We start from the raw sequence: 16,947 nt of genomic DNA on the forward strand, positions 1-16,947 counted from the left end.
CTTCCTTGTTTGTAGGTGACCAAATACTTATTTTCCACCATAATTTGCTTATAAATTCTTTCCAAGTCAGACAATGTAATTTTCTCTCGTTTTGTCTCTCATAGGTGAGTTATACCTATTTTAAAAATTACAGGCCTCTCTCATCTTTTTAAGTGAGACAACTTGCACAATTACTTGACTACATACTTTTTTGCCCCACTGTATGTTGCTCACAACTGGGCCTTTACTGACACCTAATGGTAATAAGAGGAACTTCATGTATCACCCTTATCGTACACAGTTATGACTTTTATTGTTTATATTCAACCAAAGATGGTCAGCACTAAACATATATTAAACATAGATCAGATTCCAAAATAAGTAGCAATACTAGTGGACACTTTAAATAACAGAACTGTACATAATGTGGCTAAAAAGACAAAAGTGATACTAAGTGACAGAAAACCACAGGCAGCCGACACAAACTAAGGCTATAGAAAAGCGGTGCCTAGCTGGAATATAAAAAGTTCAAATCCACATGTAAGGCAGCAGAAGGTAGGCATCGAAAGACAAACAGCAGGAAACAGACAGCCGACAGATAGAAATACACTTTAGATGCTTTTAGGCAAAAAAAAAACAACAACGGAAAAGTGGCTCCATCACGCACAGTGACCCCACTGTCTCATGGTGTTTACAGCAAGGCCAGTACAAATCTATAGGAGCTCAAACTAAATATAAACTAATAAACAAACCCCAACACCTCCTTCCTTTTCAACGACATATCATAAAGGTGAAGCTCTTTTGTACCCGTGCATCATCTTCTGACTGAAAAGTAAAGCGCAAACAGTGCCATTAAAATATAGTGCCGTTTGTAATGGCACTGCAGACTGAAGAATAAACACTGTGGACACTGGACACATGTAATATTGTGACTTCACAACATGATCTGCCCATATTAAAATCATCAACAACAAAACCGGCATGGTTAGTTAAACTGCATAGTGTATATCAGGGGTGTCAAACCTATTTTAGTTCGCGGGCCACATTTACTCCAATTAGATCTCGAGGGCCGGACCACAATATTTGTGGCTTAAAAATCCATAAATAACTATTCAAAGATTTCCCCACTGTTTTGGCGCAAATAATTACAAGTATTTTTGGAAAATATTCACATTTATTCATTATTGTCTTGTTGCAAAATTTGGTGCAAATCATGTGAGCAGTGTGAAATTTTTAACCAAAAATGATTTCAACAGTATTACTACTCAGTGAGCGTGCACCCTTCAAGTGCATGAAAAACAAAACAAAAAAAAAAAAAAAGGTTCCAAACAAACCAATCTCTTTTGAAGTGAAGCTTGTGACTGAAATTTTGTAATATTCAATGTCTTAAAACATTTCTACAGGAAGTATTTATTTTCACAGTGTGAACATGGCACACCATTTTATATTAGTGTGCTCCTGAAACTTGGCATTGTTTGGCTTCCATAAGTGCATCAATGGCATTTTAAGTGTTGTCAGTGCACCCTCCAGTGGACAAAATTAGCAACAAAAATTACTTTTATTGAAAAATAGCACTGAATGTGTTCTCCAACCCCGACGGGCCGGTTCTGGCCCGCGGGCCATACGTATGACAAGTGTAAATGATGCACCTGTTCAACAGGTGGGGGGGGGGGGGGGGGGAACAGAAACCAGTTGCATAGCTAACGGAGAAAAGCCAGAACAATGCTCTTTATCCTTTCATTAACAATATTAAAAATATAGCTCTTTGAATTGCAGTCCCTGACTTTCAGTGAAGTAGACAACAGGGGCACTCAATGCCCCAAAAGGCAGATTGCTCGACATCAGCTTGTTATAAAGATTATACACACACACACACACACGCCCACGCACGCACGCACACACAGACACACACACACACACGTTTATACACGCGCTCGCAGTTAGGCTCAGAAATATTTGGACAGTGGCACAATCTTCATGAGTTGGGCTCTGCATGCCACCACTTTGGATTTGAACTGGAACAACAACAGCGGAATTGAAGTGCAGACTTTTAAGGGGTTGAAACAAAAATATACGATTAAACGTAGGATTTGTAGCTATTTTCTATACGAAACCGCCTTATTTTGAGGGCTCAAAAGTAATTGGACAAATAAACATAAGCCTAAGTAAAATGTTACTTTTCAATATTTTGTTGACAATCCTTTGCAGGCAATGACTCCCTGATGTCTGGAACCCACCGGTGGGTTTTTAATGCTTTGCCAGGCCTTTACTGCAGCTGTCTTCAGTTGTTGCTTGTTTGTGGGTCTTTCTGCCTTAAGTTTTGTCTTGAGCAAGTGAAATTCATGCTCGATTGGGTTGAGATCTGGTGACTGACTCGGCCATTGCAGAATATTCCACTTCTTTGCTTTAAAAAAATTCCTGGGTTGCATCTGTACTGTGAAGTGTCGTTCACCTTTGCTGCATTTGGCTGAATCTGAGCAGAAAGTATATCCCTCTACACTTCAGAATTCATCCGTCTGCTTCTGTCTTTTGTCACATCAATAAACACAAGTGACCCAGTGCCATTGGAAGCCATGCATGCCCATCCCATCACACTGCCTCCACCCTGTTTTACAGAAGATGTGGTGTGCTTTGGATCTGTTCAAATTCTTCTCCAAACTTTCTTCTTCCCATCATTGTGGAACAGGTTGGTCTTAGTCTAATCTGTCTGAACAATGCTATTCCAGAACTGGGCTGGAGTCTTTAGGTGTTTTTGGCCAAAGTCAATTCTGGCCTTTGTATTTTTGAGGCTGATTAATGGTATGCACCTTGTGATGAATCCTTTGTATTGCCTCCCATGAGGCTGAGATACTGATACATGTTCTTCCTGGAGAGTGTTCTACACTTGTGTGGAAGTTGTGAAGGGTTTTTTCTTCACCATGGAAAGGATTCTGCGATCATCCACCACTGTTGTCTTCTGTGGATGTCCAGTTTTATTTATTTTTTTTTTAGATCAGTGTTTTTCGCAGAATGTACCAAACTGTTGATTTGGCCACTCCGAACATTTCTGCTCTCTCTGATGGATTTCTTCTCAGGATGGTCTGTTTTACCTCCATTGAGAGCTCCTTTGACTGCTGATGATGTGTGTTCACAGTAACCGCTTACAAATGCAAATGCCACACCTGGAATCAACTCCAGACCTTTTAACTGCTTAATTGACGAGAGGCTAACGAGGGAAGAGCCCATGCAGCCATGTTTTTTTTTTGCAGCCTTCTGAGCCAATTGTCCAATTATTTCTGGTCCCTTGAAAAAGAGGTGGCAACGTATTAAAGAGCTGTAATTCCTAAACCCTTTCTCCAATTTAGATGTGGATACTCTCAAATTACAGCTGAGAATCTGCCCATATTGATTATATAATTGTATCCTGAATATTTTTCGTAAACAGCTAAAATAAAACACTGTCACTGTCCAAATATTTTTGGGGCTAACTGTGTGTGTGTGTATATACAGTGGGTCACAGTCACTTTGTTATATTGCAGCCATTTGCTAAAATCATTTTAGTTACATTTTTTCCTTCATTAATGTACACAGAGCAGCCCTTACTGACAGAAAAAAACAGAACTGTTGCAGATTTATTAAAGAAGAAAAACTGAAAATATCACACAGCCAAGAATTCAGACCCTTTGCTGTGACACTCATATATTAAACTCAGATGCTGTCCATTTTTTTTGATCATCCTTGAGATGGTTCTACACCTTTATTGGAGTCCCCAGCTGTGTTTGATAATACTGATTGGACTTGATTAGGAAAGCCACACACCTGTGTGTGGCTTCAGGTCAAAGGAACTGCCTGAAGTGCTCAAAGACAGAATTGTGGCAAGGCCAAGGTTACAAACAAATTTCTTAAACTTAATGTTCCTACAATGGCCTCCATAATCCTTAAATGGAAGACGTTTGGGACGACCAGAACCCTTCCTAGAGCTGGCCGTCCGGCCAAACTGAGCAATCGGGGGAGAAGATCGTTGGTGAGAGAGGTAAAGAAGAACCCAAAGATCACTGTGGCTGAGCTCCAGAGATGCAGTTGGGAGATGGGCGAAAGTTCTAGAAAGTCAACCATCACTGCAGCCCTCCACCTGTCAGGGATTTATGGCAGAGTGGCCCGACGGAAGCCTCTCCTCAGTGCAAGACACATGGAGTTTGCTAAAAAAAAAACAAAAAAAAAAACACCTTAAGGACTCCAAGATGGTGAGAAATAAAATTCTCTGGTCTGACAAGACCAAGATAGAACATTTTGGCCTTCATTCTAAGCGGTATGTGTGGAGAAAACCAGGCACTGCTCATCACCTGTCCAATACAGTCCCCAGCACCATGCTGTGGGGGTGTTTTCAGCGGCAGGGACAGGACGACTGGTTACAATCAAAGGAAAAATGAATGCGGCCAAGTACAGGGATATCCTGGACGAAAACCTTCTCCAGAGTGCTCAGGACCTCAGACTGGGCCGAAGGTTCACCTTCCAACAAGATAATGACCCTAACCAGACAGCTAAAATAACGAAGGAGTGGCTTCCGAACAACTCCGTGACTGTTCTTGAATGGCCCAGCCAGAGCCCTGACTTAAACCCAATCGAGCATCTCTGGAGATACCTGAAAATGGCTGTCCACCAACATTCACCATCAAACCTGACCGAACTGGAGAGGATCTGCAAGGAAGAATGCCAGAGCATCCCCAAATCCAGGTGTGAAATACTGCATCATTCCCAAAAGACTCATGGCTGTATTAGCTGCAAAAGGGTGCTTCTATTAAATACTGAGCAAAGGGTCAAAATACTTATGGCTGTGTGATATTTCAGTTTTTCTTTTTTTTAATAAATCAGCAACATTTTCAACAATTCTGTTTTTTTTCTGTCAATATGGGGTGCTGTGTGTACATTGAGGAAAATAAAGAGAACTTAAATGAATTTAGCAAATGGCTACAATATATCTGTGAAAAATTTAAGGGGGTCAGAATACTTTCCGTACCCACTATATATATATATATATATATATATATATATATATATATATATATATATATATATATATATATAAATGAAACCAAACTACATCAATGCAACTACTACTAAATTCTCGTGAATTTCATTATCTTCATAATGGCTTCATTCAATATCTTTGGGTTGTCAGTTTAAAAAATAACATTCAAGATGTGTAAGACGCCATGAACCAATCAGTGCAAAAGACGAAGTGCAATGTTACATGTTATCCCATGTCCACATGAGTCATCTGCGTTCAGTCACTTTGTCTTTTCAGCCACACAAGGGGGTTTACTGTACTGCAAACACAAGTGATCCAGATAATCTCTTGCTTACTTACAACATTCAAGCACAGTGCAAGCGCCAGTACAAGTTGGTACAAAACTCCAAATAAACATACATGGATGTAACTAAAAAAAAAAAATAAAAAAAAAAAGAAATTGTTAAATTTCATCTTTAAAAATGTATGCATAATGTCCAAAAAAAAAAAATGTCTCCCCGCTGAGGGAATATAGCCTTTATGCAGCACATGAGAATTTTAGCTCTTAGTTATAAATCCAAACGTCTATATTCTTTAGTAACGTACTGAAAATAATATATCTTTGTAAACATTTTGCCCTTTTTTGTTTTGTAGTACATTCTAATCATACTAAAATTACAACTTGTATATTAGTATATAGATTCCAAACAACATCTCTGATGCTCCTAGTCTTTTCCCTTCTCCATATATTCAAGAGCATGAAATTGTTTGATATGTCAGCTGGAAGGAATCGGATGTTTACCTCGGCCGCACGCAACTGCTCCCGCAGGGGACCTCTCATTTGACTTTCACTCATTTACAGGAGCTGTGAGAAAAGTCAATTGTGCGTTGGCATCTCTGCTCCTCTTCAGCACAGTAATGTAACCTTGGCAGCAATGCTGCCATGGCTATGAAGGTTGGCTGTGAAAGGGGAGGGACAAAAACAGAATGGCCCAGACTCCTCAATGGATCAACACATTTAGCTGATTTTGTGACTCCCGTGACTGGTTTTATTCCACCATCAATGTCTAATGATGAAATATGAGCTTAAACAAGTGTGAAGGTACCTTTGCATGGAGCAGGTGTAAACCAGATTTCTTTAACATGCAACTTCTCCAAAAGTGTGCGTGTTTGTGTATAACTGCGTGCACTGTATCCAGATTGTTCACATTTGATGATTTTTAGTGGCAGTCAATGCATGCGCAGTCGACCTACCGAATGCATGCATATTCAGATTCATGCACTTCGCGCTCTTTATCCTGAAAATGTGAGTGTGTGTGTTTATGTTTGCCGGAAAAGGGGGATCACATGTCCCCTTCAGAGTCTGTCACTACGGAAAGTGTCCTCCACAGATGGGTCTGGCAGCACCATGTCGGGATCACTGAGCATGCTCAGACCATCCAGGCTGAGGGGCTCAATGTGCAACTCGTCTTCCAGCGGGAAGCCTCCTTCCGAGTCGAAACACTCCGGCACCGTCGAGAGCACGTTGCTGATGTCCTTTGACAGACTGGGGTTGGACTCATCTATAGGGAGAGAGGGTAACCAATAAGGGTGGTTCAAAGTCGCTTCCACTTCGTCATGCTGTCTCACTGTCCTTTTCCTGGTCGTCTTATTTAAATGACACTCTTAAGAAATAGCCCTGACATAACCCTGTTATTGCGAGCTAACGAGCTAGCGAAGTAAGGAGCTTAACAGTACGCTCCACCGCGGCGGTGTCGTTTAAAACGTCAGCGCTTTGCTCCAAGTTGTGTGTGTTAGTCCCCAATTAACACACAGGAAAGTTAACCGTTTATTATGTTCGCCAGCACGCGAGCTAAGGAGCTAAACTACTCGCTCTATCGTGGCGAAGTCATTTAGAGCGTCAGCGCCTCTCTCTTAGTTGTTGCGTGTGTTAGTCCCAGAGTAACACAAACACCTGAAAGTTAAACACTGATTATATTCTAGAGGTGTCCCAATTAATCCATCATCAAATTAATTGACAACTATTTGGATAATTGATTACCGTCATTTCTCAAGTAATATGCTTTGACTCTCAGTATAATGCAACATGCAGTATAATCTGAGCATAAAGCGCACCCCCAAAAACCCTTCTTCCTATGTATAATGTGCAGCCATGATTTTCTGTTTGAATTCTACTTGATGTTTTAACGATGACATCATCATCATTGACGTCATCATGGCAATTTGCTATCAGAGGATGTCCAGCGTGCCTAGCGCCGTGGTATAGCTGTTAAAATCCTGTTTTTATATTAGTTAGTCCCCTAATCCCATAACTAGTTATAATAATGTGAATGTTAATAGACCTTATGTGTGTTTATCACCCCTCTGCAGCTGTTGTTGTCTTAACATTTTTTAAAAATGATCTTGCATCAGGAGTTAACGTGTTATCCGGGCACATCACCTGAATAGCTTTCAGTACATTGTGCAGGCCAGCTGATGTGCTTGTGACCATTTGGGAGGTGGAAAATACCTCCATGAAGCTGCAGTGTCAAAACTAAACACGAGGGTACATCACAGCCTCATTACTTAAAGACATAGAGCTAGAAGTATTACAGGATATTAAATGTGAATCTGCATAAATCACAAGATTTAAAACTAATTCAGGGCTTTTCTAAAACAACTACTCATATACCTCATTTCACTGTGAAGAAATTTTCTAACTTTTGCTATCCCTCTGTATAATACACACTATTAGCTTTTTGGAGATTTATTTTGGGAAAAAATGTGCATTATACACAAGCATTAGGGCTATCATTAAGAGCCATTGTTCAACTTAAAATTGTCCAAATCCTCTGATTTCAGCCTCTCAACAGTGAATGATGATGGATTTCTGTAGTCCTTCAAGTAAGCAGACTGATTATATTTTGTGTTTCATCAAAATAAGACATTTAAAAACATCTGCTTTTACTTTGGAAAGCAATGATCAACATTTTTGCCAATTTTAAAATTTTCTAATAGAACCAAACCAGTAACTGAATCATATTCAATTCAAGGAAAAAAATAATACAGTGGTACTGGTACCTTCAGATATGAGTCACCCGACTTCCGAGTCTTTTGAGATATGAGCTGTCAATCAGCCCAATTTTTGCTTTGACTTGCAAACGCAAACTTGAGATAGGAGCGTTTTATGATGGCAATGAACTCACTTCACAATAAGCAGCACTTTAACAAATGGTGAGCATTTCATCAAAAAAAAAAAAGATTTCAAGCTGTTTAATGCCACTCCCAGTTGAAGTTTCTGGTCAAACTAAACAGAAAAAGAGAATTACAGATTGTGTAAGTAAAACAACCACCTACTTTGCTTAAAGGTCCACTACCCTAATGCTGGCAAACAATCACCAAATTAATGGAAAATGCCATTGACATGCTAACAGCATGAACACTCGCGGTTTTAGAACCTTTTAAGAAACGGATATTTGAATGCATATGGTGGAAGAAGACATATAGACTAGGGATGTTATGCTGGAGTCTGTCTGCTTGACTCTCATTCGACCAAATGAAGAAGAGGAGGGACGAAACAGTGTTTCGACACTTGGTTCACACATGCGCAAAATCACGTAATCATTGGGAACTAGGCCTCGGATGTCATAGCAGTGGAAAACTGGGTTCGCGTGCCTATTACTCATTCAAAACCCCTTCAAATGTGTCAGAATTACACACCAAATGCTTTTTTTTTTTTTTTTTATATAGAGATTTGAAGCATTATTGATACCGTACATCAGAATCATTTACAACTAACAAGGCAGGGAGATAGAAAAATATTTATATTATTACAAACATGTCTATCGTGATACACGCACAGTGAGATGCTATAGTGTAGATACGTAACAGCGGTGAGTAGTGCGGCGCCCTCGCTGCCTAAAAAGGGTGCAGCCTGGGGTTTTTAGCCAAGCCGTAGCACACTCACCTCTCAATCTGTGAGGATGGTGGCAGCGTGTGTTCGACCCCATATGTAGTGGGACCACCAGCGTTACTTAAAGTTGTCTACATAGATGGCTTGTTAGCTTTATAGCTTACATACAGCAAAAACATATCTCTGATGTTGCTATAATTGTGTGCCAGACATGACATGCACCAACGATTAAAAAAAAAAAAAATAGTTCATCATCACCCATTTGCCTCTGATTCAGTTTCCAATAACAATACAGTCAACATCACTGTATCACAAGCATTTTACTTCCATGTTACCTTCAAAAGGCTATGAGGTCAGCTAACTCAAAAGGGTGGGTAAAAGTCATGGATGAATGTATGAAAAGACAAAAAATAAATAATATCACACATCAACTTACTTGGTAGGACAGCAGAACAAGAAGTTTATTCTTTGTTTGTCTGCATGACTATTATAAAGTAGTGCCTCCAGGTGGCCAAAGCGAGCACACCAGAAGGCGCAGCAGACTGATGGATGAAACATTAGATTATTTTATTACTCTGTGTTTTTATAAAGCACAATATTATAGAGTGTGATTTTTTTTTTTTCCTTATTAAAAAAAAAATCCCTGGAGGCTGGAACCGATTAATGGGATCTCTATTCATTTCAATGAGGAAAGATGATTTGAGGAGTGTTTTGAGTTAAGAGCATGGAGATGGAATTAAACTCATATCTCAAGCCACCACTTTAGTCACTTTAACCTATTACAAAAATTACCATTATTTGCAGCCGTGGTATATCATATAATTGACTTGTAGTTGAACCTGAACCACCCTCAGAAGTGTATTTCAAACTAGCTACGAGTTTGCATTAATCAGTACCCAAGAATGCAATGCTCTTAGTTTGAAAACGATTTGTGATTACACCACTCCCTCTTGTGTGATACTGCTTAATTGTTGTTCATTTTGCTATCAAAACCAAAAAAAGAGTAATTATAAAAACACTTTTGGCAATAAACCATCCTATTTTCCAGACTGTCCTCTTGTGTTGTAGTTTCATTCTGTTAATTTCCGGAGAAACAGGTGGACACTCACCAGTGAGTATGATGTTGGGCAACCCTCCAGTGCAATTGGAGTACAGCATGTTTGAAGCCATTTGCATGGGGTTATGCAGGTTGCCATGGCTGCCCCTCAGCCCTGTGAGGGCCGCCTGGGAGGAGTACAAAGACGATGACGAAGGGTCGAAGCAAGATCCACCCGCTGTGGAGCTCATCGCATTTTCCAGCAGACTGAACTGGTCCAACTAGCCGGCAGATGGGAAGAGATGATAAAAAGAAGAAAACAAAGTGCCTCAGTATTCATGTTTTCTAAAGAACACAACCCCTGTCACAATCACTTCCAGTAATCCATTTCTATATTGCAGTTCACATATTGCAGATTTTTTTTATTATTATTGATCTATGCAGTGCAATTATTCATCCAGTTAGCATTATTAGCTTTTTGTCTGCAATGTGGCAGCAATAACTCACATAATGACAAATGGGCTCTTTTACTTTGCAAAAAAAGAAAAAAGAAACGTTAGAGTAATTTCTACTCATACATTTGGCAAGTCACCAAGTTGCTTAGTGATTCAGTGAACATGACGGGAATGCCACTGTTTAACACACAAGCAGAGGTTGATGAAATACATGTGCAAATACCAACCTAGCTCGATGTATGGCTTGTGCACACATTCAAAACAATACGGACAGGAACAAATGCAAGTAAAGAGCAATGCTTAGCTTGATTTTCTCCAACTACAGTGCTGTAGTTAAAAAGAGCACCGCAAAAAATTCTTGAAAGCAGCAAGATCTGCCGGCCCTACTTCCCAGTGCCTAATGCTTTAGTCAGGAAATCACCCGTTTACACCATGTCTAGGGTTGTTGTTCATGTCACTCAAGCAGAGCACACCCATCTTTTATAGACGTGCCCGTGTAGTGTAAGTGGATGGTGACCTCACGTGTGCAAATAGAATACTTGCATCTCTTCAAAGTATCACTTATTGACATTATATGTATATAAGTAGTCAAATAAATAATTTGATCGATATTTCACAGATTTCATCTATTGCGGGGATTGTGTGTAGGAGGTTCTGGACTGTAACATCTGGGAAATGAGAAATTGCTGTACTATGATAAATATTAATAAAAAATATTGCATACGCACCCATTTGATGCATGCTATTTGTTTTGCTCTAAAGCTTCGCTTACACTATGTTCCCAGCGCCCGTGGCAGCTATTTCACGAAACCAAGTGCACTTTTTTCATCAGCCAGGGTCAACTGCAGGAAAAGGGAGGCTCTGATGATGGTGGTGGTCAGCTCAGGCTTCCCAGTGGCCTACAATGTGGAAGGGGAGGCCTCAAATATCTTGGGAGTCGTCGAGAAGTTCATGGCAAAAAAAAATTGCATAAATATTGGAAAACCTCAACTAGACAAATGGAAGGGGTTTCTTCCCAAGAAAACAAGAACGCTTGTCACTAATATTCAGAGGTGGGTAGAGTAGCCAAATATAGTACTCAAGTAAGAGTAATGTTACTTTAGAATAATATGACTCAAGTAAAAATTTGTCTTCCTAATAATAATTACTTGAGTAAGAAAGTACTCAGTGAAAAAATTACTCGAGTACTGGGTAACTAGTGAGTAACTTCTGATTTAGTTTTTATGAAAGTCAGATCAAATAAAAGTAACTAAAAATATGATTGTGCAAATTTACATATTGCTGAACAATATCACTTAATCTAAAACAAATAAAATCTTTACAAAATAAAATCTTTGTAAAATAACAAATAAAGGCAAATTCGGCACCAAGAAATAGTCTTACACTATAATGTTCCTACTTGTTAAACAGCAAAATACCGTAGGCTCTCCAGGTAGATTATAAAAACAGGAACTAGGCTGTAGTGGATAAAAGTCTACACACTGCTTTTCAAATCCCAGGTTTTTGTGCTGTAAAATAATTTTTACAGGTTGGGTCCCCTGCTGGACAGGCTCGTCCCCACTCTTGTCCCTTGTCTCAGCAACTCCGTACATCAGTTGACTAACATGCATGTGATGCGGTGTTCATTCATTCATTCACTAATGAGTTCGATAGACACACTATAGGCTTTAATTTCTTGTGCTGGGAACACTTATTGTTATTATTATTATTACAAGGTTATACTAACATATCAACTCACAGGTTCTTACAGGTCCAAAAACGAATTCCACTGCACCACTCGTCAGTACCACTGCCTTGCTCATTTCCCACATCCTGTCCTGCCCTTTTCTGTCCTCTCATCTTGTTCGCCTGGTTAGTTATTGCATATCCTCACCGGATGTCCCCCCCGACCACCATCCACAAATAATAACATGATTTGACTGTTGTAATGTTACTTGTGATCAAATACCATCCATCCATCCATTTTCTTTACCGTTTATCCCACTAGGGTCGTGAGATGCTCGAGCCTATCCCAGCTATCTTCGGGAGGGAGGCGGGGTACACCCTGAACCGGTCGCCAGCCAATCGCAGGTTATCAAATACAGTGGGGCAAAAAATTATTTAGTCAGCCACCAATTTTGCAAGTTCTCCCACTTAAAAAGATGAGAGGCTTGTAATTTTCATCATAGGTGAGAAAATCACATTTTTTAAGAATTTATTAGCAAATTATGGTGGAAAATAAGTATTTGATCAATAACAAAAATTAATCTCAATACTTTGTTATATACTCTTTATGAGCAATGACAGAGGCAACACAGACTTTCAACTCCCTCAAAATATTTTCTATGGGGTTGAGATCTGGAGACTGGCTAGGCCACTCCAGGACCTTGAAATGCTTCTTACAAAGCCACTCCTTCGTTGCCTGGGCATGGTGTTTGGGATCATCATCATGGTGAAAGACCGAGCCACGTTTCATCTTCAATGCCCCTGCTGATGGAAGGAGGTTTTCACTCAAAATCTCACAACACATGACCCCATTCATTCTTTCCTTTACACAGATCAATCGTCCTGGTCCCTTTGCAAAAAAACAGCCCGCAAAGCATGAAGTTTCCACCCCCATGCTTAACAGTAGGTATGGTGTTCTTTGGATGCAACTCAGCATTCTTTCTCCTCCAAACATGAAAAGTTGAGTTTTTACCAAAACATTCTATTTTGGTTTCATCTGACCATATGACCTTCTCCCAAACCTCTTCTGAATCATCCAAATGCTCTCTAACAAACTTCAGAGGAGCCTGGACATATACAGGTTTAAGCAGTGGGACACATCTGGCACTGCAGAATTTGAGTCCCTGGCGGCGTAGTGTGTTACTGATGGTAGCCTTTGTTACTTTGGTCCCAGCTGTCTGCAGGTCATTCACTCGGTCCCCCCGTGTGGTTGTGGGATTTTTGCTCACCGTTCTTCTGATCATTTTGACCCTATGTGGTGAGATCTTGCGTGGAGCCCAAGATCGAGGGAGTTTATCAGTGGTCTTGTACGTCTTCCATTTTTTAATAATTGCTCCCACAGTTGATTTCTTCACACCAATCTGCTTACCTATTGTAGATTCAGTCTTCCCAGCCTGGTGCAGCTCTGCAATTTTGTTTCTGGTGTCCTTTGACAGCTCTTTGGTCTTGGCCATAGTGGAGTTTGGAGTGTGACTGAGATTGTGGACAGGTATCTTTTATACTGATAACGAGTTCAAACAGGTGCCATTAATAAGGGTAACAAGTGGAGGACAGATGAGGGTTTTAAAGAAGAAGTTACAGGTCTGTGAGAGCCAGAAATCTTGCTTGTTTGTAAGTGACCAAATACTCATTTTCCACCATAATTTGCTAATAAATTCTTTAAAATTTTAATTTTCTAGATTTTCCCCCCCTCATTTTGCCTCTTATAGGTGAGATATACCTATGATGAAAATTACAGGCCTCTTTCATCTTTTTAAGTGTGAGAACCTACACAACTGGTGGCTGACAATACTTTTTTGCCCCACTGTATCTAGACCAGGGGTGCCCAAACCTTTTGGCTCAGGGGCCACATTGCCGTAAAAAAATTGTCATGCGGGCCAGCATTAATTTTACATGCTACCGACGAAGGGAATGCTTTTTTGTATTTTTATTTTACTGTTTTACTATGCTGTCTGCTGCTAGGTAGATCTTATAACTGCCTGACCTGGATAAATGAAGGTTAAAATAAAAATTAATGAAATGCAAAATAAAATATTTTTATGAAATTTGACTCAAACTCAAACTTTATTCATCAGAATCAACAAACAACATGTTTGCATTAATGTGAAGGGTGATACTGAGATCTTGACTGCAGTAAATGGCGCAGGTCTGGCTCAAAAGCGGTGGTTTTAATGCGCAAGATGTCACGCAGGTGGGAGTCACTTCGTCTTGTCCTCACGCGGTTCTTATTCATGTTCGTGACTGAGAATGTCTTCTCACACAAGTATGTCAAGCCAAACAAGCTCAACATTTTCTTAGCAAATGTACGAATCTCTTAGAACCTGTATTTATCCAGCTGCTGGTAAAAGTTGACAAGAGGGAGTTGTTGGTACCGGCTGCGACACTCCGTGTCACACTGCAGCTCAATGAGCTCCAGCTGCAGGTGGGCTGGAACGTCACTGAGATCCACGGAAACGGTTTGGCGCACAGAACTTTTTGGTGAATAATACAATGAAGTTTTGTAGCTTTACCTCCTTCTTCGCTTACTTCGTGACACACTAGGGTTGATAATCCACTGTGCTCGCCAACCATGGGAGGTGCGCCATCCGTAATAATCCCCGTGATTTTATTCCACTTTAATTTTATGTCATGTACGGCGGAACAAACAGAAGCAAATAAATCTTTCCCTCTTGTTTGGTCCTTCAGGCTCTGGAGGTCAAGTAGCTCTTCACGCATGTACATTTCACTGTCCACTCCTCTAAAAAAAATCAGTAACTGAGCGCTGTCGGATGCATCCGTGCTTTCGTCACAGGCTCACGAAAAAAATTCAATCTCCACTCCTTTTGCGTCCAACTGTCTCTTAATATCAGAAGAAACTTCTTCGATCCTTCGTGACACAGTGCTACGAGTCAGGAAAACATTGGCGAACTGTTGCTTTTTCTCAGGACAAATGTTCTCCACCATTTTCATCACACAGTCTTGAATAAATTCACCCTCAGTAAAAGGTTTGCAGTGCTTGGCAATCAACGTTGCCACCTCATAGCTTGCCTTTGTTGTATTTTCATTCGACTCACTGGCTCTTGTGAAAAAGTGTTGCTGTGCCGTTAAACCAGCTTCCAGTTGGTTCAATTTTTCACTGCGTTCATTCCCAGTTAACTTGTCGTAATTAGCATGTTCCGTCTGGTCGTGCCTCTTTATATTGAACTCCTTCAACACAGCCACAGTCTCTTGGCAAATTAGGCAGACGCAGTTGCTTCGAAACTCAGTGAAAAAATATTCAGACTTCCATTTGTCCTGGAAACGTCGGCCCTCGCTATCAAGTTTCCTTTTCTTACTTCCAGTTGCCATTTTAGAAATGGGCAAAACACAGATCATGCGCAAAACGGCCCCGCGAGAATTCAGCCACAAGTTTACTGCCATCCTGTGGTGAAATATAAAATTGCGCGTGTATTTTGTACTGCCGGGCCACATATTATTGGTTTTATGACAGAGGCTTCGGGCCAGTGGAAATAAGAACACGGGCCGGATTTGGCCCGGGGGCCGGACTTTGGGCATGTCTGATCTAGACTGTCTCACTATTTTTCTGCTGTGGTTCTCACCCCTAGTCCCCTTGTCCACTCTGTCCCTGTCCCCAAAACCCTTTTCTGTCCGGCTGCATTTGCAATAAACATCCGAATAATAACAAACATTAAAAATAAGCAGAGGGAGTATTTCAAACTCCACTGTTGCACAGCAAAACCTAGTTTGGGCAGTGACAAAACTACGCTGCATGTTAAAAGCTGTTATTTTTCGTAGTCTGCAATGTAAACACGACTCACTTTGTTTGGCCCGCGAAACTCAATAGAAGACTTTGTGTGCGGACATGTGACTTTCTTGTGTCGTTTGATTGGTGAACTTGAGTCAAACATCGCTGTGGTAATCACGGTGGATTGGAGCAACGGCGCCTGACGCAGAAGTCGAAAACGTAAATCTAAAAACTGATTTTATTGTAACGTAAATGTACCATTTATTCTTAACATAAATATGAGTAAAATAAAACGTATGCTTCATTAAAACTCCTCTGATAAGTACAAAAATGTTACTTGGGAAATTTCCATCTGTAGTACAGAACATTAAATATAACAAAAACAAATATATAAACCACAAAATTGGGGTAAAGAACTACTAACTTCACTTTCTGAGGGCAAAACTGAAGGAAAAATGCCCCAAGAACAGGCAGAAACTGAAGACAGTTGCAGTAGAGGCCTGGCAGAGCATCACCAGAAATGAATTCCAGCATCTGGTGATGTCTATGCGTTCCAGACTTCAAGATGCAACTGACTGCAAAGGATTTGCAACCAACTCTTAACAAGTGAAAGTTTGATTTCTGATTTAATTACTTTTGGTCCCTTTAAAGGTAGGAGGCACATATACAAAGTTATAACTTCTACACTGTTCACCTGATTCGGATGTAAATGCTCTCAAATTAAAGCTGATAGTCTGCCGTTAAAGCACATCTTGTTTGTTTCATTTCAAATCCATTGTGCTGGTGTTTAAAGCCCATAAAGATAACTGTGTTGATGTGCCAATATTTACGGACTCGACAGTAGGTCAATTAAACAAGGATTATCTTGTTGGCAGAGTGTGTGAGATGCCGGGGAATAAATAGGCTTCCCGTCCCACTAAGGACTGCCTCCAAGTTGTGTTTCGACCTATTACAAACTGTCAAAAGTACTGGTATTCAGTACTGAAGTAACAGAACTGAAAAAACTATGCTGGTAAAAGTCACTCCCTTACGTCAATAAAAGTACAAAAGTAGACACTAATAACTGTATTTAAGTAAAACATTATTTTTCAATCCAAGAATAAAATACATAGTGGCATGCTTTCTATGGGGGCAACAATGATCATAACAAACAAAAATAAAAACGGAGGC

At 40.2% G+C, this 16,947-nt stretch overlaps 1 protein-coding gene across 3 annotated transcripts in view; it reads right to left on the minus strand.

Annotated features, from left to right (window-relative positions):
- Nucleotides 1-267: 267 nt before the first annotated feature.
- The window catches only part of crtc3 (CREB regulated transcription coactivator 3), a 118,924-nt gene continuing 102,244 nt past the window's right edge, over nt 268-16,947 (minus strand). For all 3 annotated transcript variants that reach the window (XM_061664388.1, XM_061664379.1, XM_061664370.1), the window contains 2 exons: nt 9,968-10,175; nt 268-6,528 (listed from right to left, as the gene is read on the minus strand). In XM_061664388.1, coding sequence (XP_061520372.1) covers nt 6,323-6,528; nt 9,968-10,175 — 414 coding nt within the window. In that variant the 3' untranslated portion in view covers nt 268-6,322. The remainder of the gene's footprint in view (nt 6,529-9,967; nt 10,176-16,947) is intronic.

The sequence above is a fragment of the Phycodurus eques genome, chromosome 2 (assembly GCF_024500275.1).
Source record: "Phycodurus eques isolate BA_2022a chromosome 2, UOR_Pequ_1.1, whole genome shotgun sequence".
Taxonomy (NCBI): domain Eukaryota; kingdom Metazoa; phylum Chordata; class Actinopteri; order Syngnathiformes; family Syngnathidae; genus Phycodurus; species Phycodurus eques.